General features: G+C 30.9%; 1 protein-coding gene across 5 annotated transcripts; it reads right to left on the reverse strand.

Moving 5' to 3' along the window:
• Positions 1–240: 240 nt before the first annotated feature.
• Positions 241–3080, reverse strand: LOC114400470 (RING-H2 finger protein ATL46-like). Of its 5 annotated transcripts, none has more exons than XM_028362931.1 (2): positions 1354–3080; positions 241–772 (listed from the first exon to the last, which is right to left on the reverse strand). In XM_028362931.1, exon 1 carries the CDS (start codon positions 2572–2574, stop codon positions 1357–1359), a length of 1218 nt encoding a protein of 405 aa, XP_028218732.1. In that variant the 5' UTR covers positions 2575–3080; the 3' UTR covers positions 241–772; positions 1354–1356. The 5 variants fall into 5 exon arrangements, with proteins under 5 accessions (XP_028218732.1, XP_028218735.1, XP_028218733.1 ...); XM_028362934.1 differs by having other exon boundaries at positions 265–473; XM_028362932.1 differs by having other exon boundaries at positions 265–477.
• Positions 3081–8480: the final 5400 nt, after the last annotated feature.

Genomic DNA, 8480 nt, shown 5'->3' on the forward strand with positions numbered 1-8480 from the left:
TCTTCACTTTATTTTCCACCAAATATAGTGTTAAATAAAGGGAAAATTGTCATTGATAGTAATCTCACTCAACTCAGAACATGATTACCTCTTCAGAAAGTGTAATCTCATACTTATAAAAGAACAACTAAAAAAATTATTCATTTTCTTTCTACATAAATTCTCTTATTGTATTTTTTTTTTCTATTTAGTTTCTTTCCAAAGCAAGGTGTGACCAGTTAGGACCAGTAGTATTCTTAATTGAGCAAATTCATTATCATATTCTTTCCGAACTAACATGGACTAATTGATTGCCATTATGATTGATACAAGATAATTCTGTCTTTAATTGCAAAATGGACACATGTGAGGTGTACTGTAAAATGGCCCACACGTTTGAACTACAGCAAATTATTTTGAATCAAAACTCATCACAAGGAAAAAAAGAGATTCTATGACGCCAGCTTTCATGGATCCCCACAATCAGTGCTCAACTGCCTCCTAGCCAAAAGGATATTAGAAGATAAAAAAGAAAAAAGAAAAGGTTTGCATTCACATTTCAGTTTCACCCTCTCTCAAAAAGTAAGTTTAGGCAATAATAATAAAGAAGAAAAAAGAGAGATTAGACAAAACCAAAAGCCTTAAAAAACAAAGAAAGCAAGTGAACCTGCCACTCCTCATGATCAAAGTAGACACCCTGATTGATGGTAAAAGAACAATGACACAGAAAGAGACAAGTCTGGCTTTGAAACAGGCTACACTCCACAACCATATTCATTCAGCTACTGTAGATCTGTCCTTTGTACATTATTATTATTATTATTATTATGAGAAAATAAATGATACAAAATTGTTGGACTAGGGAGTTAATGAATCTAACATGGATATCATGATATATGCTTAATTGTTTAAACTTTGCATAACCAAATAACCTGAGATCAACATTTACTATGACAAATCTAAGGTTTTAAATTGCAGTTATAATTGCAATTTTGTCATATTCCTTGATATTTGTATGAAATTGCAGACAAATGCAATCGAAATTAAGATTAAAAGACACTCCCAAAAACCTTAATGTTGTGGCCGAAATCACGGTTGTGAACCGTTTTAAGAACCTTATAACCAAGGAGTCCTGAGATCTGTTTGATAAAAGAAAAACAGATGCAGTGTTTCTTATATCTTCATAAAGTACAATCATAATACATCAATAGTATGTGGCACAATCAGTCATCACAATGTCAAAATTAGCACACCAAAATTTTTTGGAATTGTAAGACAAGTAAGGAGGGGAAGCCAGTTTTAATCAATGGATTGAAACGAATTCAAGTGAAATAAGAAGTAAAAAAAATAATTAAAAAACATGTGGATGGATACCTTTCATGCCCCTTCTGTATCCCTCATCCTTGGAAAATCTGTGTTTAGAAAAGATGGCATTGGCATGCCAATTTGACCATCCAAAGAAGTAGGCAATTTCCCCTTCTTTGGCCACAACCAGATTTTGGACACAGAAAAACTGTCACCTTTACTGACACTACTAATCTTCTTTCCTTCCACATCCTCCACTGAAAGCTTCCCATCATCAAGTTCCATTCCTTTGTTGAGCCTTGTGACTTGACCTTTACTAATTTCATCATGGTTCAAAGCCACCCTTAGGTCTGAATTTCCAACCACATATTGGTAAGACCCCATTGAGAAACACCTTCTTGCATCCAAATTACTGCTACTTGTCTCTCCCACTTCACTCTCCCCACCCCCCTCCACACTACTTAGCTTCTTGAATTTCCCAAGCCTCACAGGGAAAACACCTTTCTCTTTCTCCACACTTTCTTCAACCACAACTGTTTTCTGCCGGGTATTGAATCCATTCTCCCCATTCCAAGGACACATCTCATCCTCCCTAAGATCATCGAAGTCAAATATAGGATTCTCAACGGAAAACCCTTGAGTGAGAAGTGTTCCTCTACAAAGAGGGCATGTGGAGTTTGACAAAAGCCATGTGTCTATACAACTTATGTGAAAGGCATGGCTGCACATAGGCAACAACCTGAGCTTATCCTTTTCAGAAAACTCACACAAGCAAACAGCACAGTCAAAAGGCTCCTTCAACCCCACAATCTCCTTGTACTGGAAAACAGGAAGAGCATCAATGAAAGCCTGATCCAAGCCAGAGTCATGGAGGTGGAAGAGCTGCTGAAGCTGCCTTTGAAGAGCATCAGATGTGGAAAGTTCTTGGTGTCTGTTGTTGGATTGAGCAGATGCAGAAGAAGGGTGCTTTATGAGAAATCTAACAAGCAGGTGGAGGAGGCCAGAGATGAAAAACAAGACAGCAAGAACCACTATGATGAATAGAACAGCAGGACTAATTCTAGTGCCAGATGATGGTGGTGGTGGTGGTGGTGTTGAAGAAGGCAATGATGAATCCTTGTGGAAAGTAGCACCAAGAGGGTATGGAGGTGAAGAAAAAGATGAAGACAAAAGGGGTGGTGAGTAGCTCAAGTAACCATCTTTTTGCCGGATTTGATGCTTAACCCATGCCATCTTCAAATGGGTATGGTCAAAAACCAACAACCTAGGAGGATACATGTTTTCTGACATCTCATCTCATCTAATATCACAGATCACAAAGACAACAACACAACCATGAAACCATGTTTCCTTCACCCAACACAATCATAGTCACATCTTGTGACACCTTAAACACTTCAAAATGTTTTAGTTTACACTCAAACTAGGGACACATACAAAGAAGTGAAGAAGTACATACATCAAGATGGGCACTTTATCACATACAAATTACAAAAATAGTATTTTATTTTTCTTCCTTTTTTTTTCCACACGATGAGTTGAACTGAGAACTCACCTAACTCGTATTAGGGGGTGTTATTGCTTCTTGTTGTGATGTTTTTGAAGGTAGCAGAAGAAAATCCTATCTATCTTGTGTGAGAGGAGAAAAAAAAAAAAGTGAAATTCGAAGGTCTTTCTAAACGGCTGTATCTGTGTGTGTGATCCAAATTGGACAAAATTGCTTGGTGTTTGAGAAGTAAAGAATCCAAAGGGTGAAAGTGGCAGCAGTTCCCGAAGTGCGAGGTAAAGGATGACAGAAAGATACAAAGTAAAATTCTAATCCCACTACCAACACATGGCGCGTGCTTCACTCATCTTAGCCCTTGTATCTTGTACCAATTCAAAATCAATGATGAATTAATTAGAAAACTTTTAAGTAAGGAACGTTTAGTAGAAATGATATTTTTTCATGATTTCTGATGATGATGTTAATAAAATTTATTTGATTATTCTTTTTAAATTTTTAGATAAGTTTTTTGAAAATAAAAAATCATGTGATATTTTTAATAGTTATTTTATTTTAAGAAAGAATAATATGATATTTTTTTATTGAAAAAAAAAATAACCTGAGAAATTAAGATTTCTATCGCTCATAATTTTTTTATGAAAAATTAATTAAAAAAATTTCTAAAAAACATGCCTAAGTTTTAAATTAAAAAAGAAAATTACTGGATGATGAAGTTCTTGATTTTGTAAAATTTTGTGATTGGATTTTTAAAGTTGGCTTATGAGGATTTAAAACTGTCCAGAAAAAAAAAAGGAGGATCGAAAAATATGATATGATCATTTGGTGCAATTTAAAAAATTTTAAGGACATATATTTTTTTTTTTAAAAAAAAAGAGATTCAATTACAACTTTTTAGCTTAAAAACTTCATTAAAAATTAATAAATAATTAAGGGATTTATTGATTAATCTAACAAAATATGAATACCATATGACACAGATTACTTTCGATATATATAACTCTCAGTTATATTTAATGATTAAAAAATAATTACATAATCATAGTATTCCAATTATGTTTACTTACTCTTATCATTTGTCATTTGTGAGACGAAGTTAACAACCGTTAGATTGTTTAATATTATTAACCACATATGAATTATTGTATATAATTACATTTATTTAGTTTTGTTATTAAGAAAAAAGTTAATCATATTTATACGTATAATTATCGTGTCTACGACAAGTGTATATCTAATTCTTGTAAATAATAATAAAATGATAAGCAATTAAATAAGAGTTTAATATCTAAATACTAAAAATATAAAATAGATTTATATTATCATTTCATCATAATCGTTGTTTAATTTTTTTTTAAAATAATTATTTTAAAATTTAATAAACTATGTGATTAGATGATTATATAAAAAGATTTACATTATCAACGTATAACTCTTTTTCTAATTAAATATTTTCTTTAAGGATCAAAAGTTAACTCTATAAAAAAAAGTTAATTACAAATGTACAAGTACAAATTATAGTAGGAGGGTAACCTTATATCTATCAATCATATTAAGTGTGTATTTGGGTAAAAGATTGCAAACGTCACAATCCTTACTTTTACTTTTAATGTATTTTACATTAAGCTCATTACTCATTAGGCCTTATACACTAGCTTAACCCAACAAACATATACACATAGTTTTTCCCAAAGTGTAAATTGAATCATTTAATAAAATTGAGCTCACAAGGACAAATATATTAAGTTATACATCAAGCTCATATTTTAATAAAATAAAATACACTAATCAATAGAAGACCAAATAAAGAAAATTCTAACAGTAAAAACTCTAATTTTCTATTATGGTATCTACTCTTAATCATTTCTTTCTTTATTGTCTTAAATGGAAACATAAAAAATAAGATTAAAATGAGAAAATTTCCCACTAGAACTAGAATAAATTTAATCAAATAATTATTTCTTTCTTTAATACCATACGACACTTTCTTGAGGGCAATTTAAGTAAAACATATAATTCAAATGAGTGACAATTTCTCTAAAAATCAATTGTGGAAAATCTACAAATTTATCAACTTGCTTATTATTGTTGGTCTTCTCATTTGATAAATACATTAAGTCTAAAATCGAATTTGTCAACCAAAAGGTTTGAATAATTGATTCATATTAATGATCCTTTTCGTTAGGTTACATGCTAGTATCACTGTAATTCGAAATTAAGGATTGCGACATCTCATTATTAATCTTTTGAACATTAACATGCCACCCAATTTATTTACTTATTAGCCAAAAGAGGGGTTAAAACAAAAGGAAACGGGGATGCCTTATGAGTCGTCTTTAATTTACTCATTATGTATATCTTCTGTTAAGTATGGTAGGAACTAGGAAATGTGTTTGTTTATTTTTTCCTCTCTAACTTTGGCTTAAAATCAATATATATTTTTAGATTTTTTTGAGCATTTCTATTTAGGATGTTGCTTACAAGAAACGGTTATTTGGATATGCCTAGAGGACAAGATAGTGCTTCTTAATTCTTAAAAAGTTGGGTGAAGACTTTTCTAGGCAATTACAAATATAGATATTGGATCATTATCATTGAATAGGAGGAGAATTCTTAGTGTGTAGAACAAGGATTTAATGCAACATGGTCCACCAATGCCTTAGGTTTCTCTCCACTAAATGATCGTATCGTGTTAACTAAATTCCTCAAGCAAGTAAACTAACCACCGTTGGGGTCACTAAGTTTCTTGGACAATGAAAATAAGAAGAAAGCAATGCTATTAAAAGTTTAGTTTCTTATATTCATTATCATTGAAACCCACATCATTGTTGATTTCGTACCAGTGGCGAACCTACATTAGACTGAGGGTGTGTACTTGCACCTCCTCATTTTTTTAAATTCATTAAATTTGTAAATAAAATCTTATATTTTTATATTTTATTTTATTTATATTTATATAATTAAACCCATTGATTTTATTTTTTATAATTTGCACCTACTGACTCAGAGTCTTAGATCCGTCACTATTTCGTACCATGAACGTCCGGTGAAGATAAAGGAGGATCAAGAGGTTGTGTTGAAAAAATGTCTGAGTACTGTTAGACGTATAAAGCATTCAAATTTCTTCACTTGGTAATAATTTAATAATTTGGAATATGTCCTTAATAAAAATGTTTGCATGCACAACAGAAGCTAAAAGCAGGTTCTTCCCAATAGTCTTTGACAATTGAGATGCAAACACTTGTTTGGGCCAGCATGTGGATCAGGCCTCATGCTAATAGCAAGCCCATTTTCTCTACTACAATATATAAAGGCTGGTAATTGTTTCCTGCACCTCCAGACTTGCTTCCTGCACCCTAATCCGAAATTCTGGATTACCCATTCCATAATGTAAAAGCTTACATTCCGGATTATATTTTGGAAAGACTAATCCTAATGTAAACTTACATTTTGAATTAGACTATCTGAAGGTTAAAAAGATGCAGGAAGCAAATATGAAGATGTAGGAAGCAATTGCCTATAAGGTTAGTTTAACTGGTTGTATTTAATGAACTCAACCTTAAACTCAAGTTCAGTTCATTTGATTCATGAACTTAGTCAATTATCGAATTGAATATCGAACTATTTTCGAGTTGATTTGCTTCATTGTTAGTCTTACTTCCAAGGAAGAAAACTTTAATAATTAGTTACCATAAACATATCAATCAAGGATATTCCTTTCCTTTCTTCATCTCGTAAACCAAACTTCCCAAGCACATCGTTAGAAACACACATTACCAAAAACTATTAATTACTTTATATTAGCTAGTGTTAATATTAGGGTAAAATAGCTAATATCCCGAGCATGCATATATCCATTGCAGTGTTGCACTACTCTACATGTTGGATATGGTTTCTTTCTTACGATGCATGAAGACTGAAGTCCACCAAGAGGTTTTGAACGACCCCTTCTCCTTATCGTTAAACCTTTTACTTCTCCCTCTAATTAAGTCCAGGAATATCAAGATAAAGTAGTTAAAAATCCAAAAAATGTATTCACAGTTACCGTTGCAGTTGAAGCATGTGTCACGTACGTGTGAAATGGATGAAATAGTTTGAAACATTTTCACTTGTTGTTATGAGTGGCAAAATTCTCCATTAATGGTGCCTGTTTGTTATGTCGGTAAATATTTATGTTTTAATTTAAAATTTATAAATATATATTAATTCTATTTTATAAAATAAAATATTTATTTTAGATTTTCTTAAGATTTTGTTTTAATGACTCAACTAGTTTGTTACGTTTGTTGTGACAACTGTATGTTGATTTTCCAACGGTCATATTTCCAACGGTCATATTTTGTTGTTGCAAAATGCCTATATATTATCTTTCCTCATATCTAAAAACATGACAGAACAGTCTCATCTTTTTCTTCCAAAATTTTCTATTTCTTCTCTTATAAAATAATTTATTTCTTGTGAGTAAGAGCATCGGTGTTCATAAGGTTCGGGGATCCTTTCGTTGCACACGATCGGAACCAACGGGTTGTCGTATCTTGGGAGATGAGCGCAATCAGAATTTCTTACTCGTGCAGTGGGAGCGTTTTCTCTCTAAGGATACGTTTACGCGCTTCAACCCAGGCTATTTAATTCTTTCCCTTAATTTAATTTTTCCTTGTGCTCATTGTATGATATAATGCATTATTTATGTGTTGTCAATTAAATTTATTTTGCTACTGTTATTTTGTTATTTAATTCAAGACTGTGCATCTTCTTCGTATTTATTTTCCTTCATTTTTATTTAATTTTTCCAACAGTCTTAGAGAGAAAAATTAGTTATCACTTTCTTCTTGCATAGTCTTTTCTGCAGTAGGATTTTATTTTGCCAAAATATCTGTCATGAATATGATTGACTCCCCTTTAGTAAGTCTGAAAAATTAATGGATGAAGACACAATGTATTATGCTTTATTAAAAATGTTTTATTATATTATTTCATTTCCTTAAATTTTACATTAGTGAGAGATTGTTGAAAAATATTTTCTTATAATTTGAAATTTAAAATATATTTTCTTTATTAATGATTGTTTTGAAGAGAAAATGCTTTTAGAATTAGTTTATGTGAAAAACTAAAAACATACTTCTAATTTCATTCCTATATGATTAGAAAACTATATTTTACTTGGTCAAATGATCTTGTGAACACAAGTCTTTAAAATCAGGACATTTGTTGTTTGGTTTTTAATTTTTATTGTTTAACGTTATTATTACTACTGCAAGTATTTTGTTGTTATATGTTGTTATATGTTAATTGATTGTCTCTTTATTTATAACTCATTGATAAAAGATAAGCCTGTGAAAATATAACACACAAAAATAATAAAATAAACACTTTGGTGAAACTTTATATTTTGCATGTTGTATTCTTAAAATAGTACCTTATAAACAAAAGAAAAATCTTTATGAGCTATGGAGAAAAAGAGAACCAAATCTGAAATATCTTAAAGTGTGGGGGTGTCTAGTAAAGGTTAATATCCCTATTAATAAGAAAAGGAAAATTGAAAAAAAAAATATTAATTATATTTTGTTGGATATTTTTTACATAATACTACTTATAGATTCTTAGTTATTAATTCAGAAGTATCTGAAATTTCTAATGGTACTATTATGGAGTCTAGAGATGTGACTTTCTTTGAAAATATTTTTTCTTGAAA

Source organism: Glycine soja, chromosome 19 (genome assembly GCF_004193775.1).
Source record: "Glycine soja cultivar W05 chromosome 19, ASM419377v2, whole genome shotgun sequence".
NCBI lineage: Eukaryota > Viridiplantae > Streptophyta > Magnoliopsida > Fabales > Fabaceae > Glycine > Glycine soja.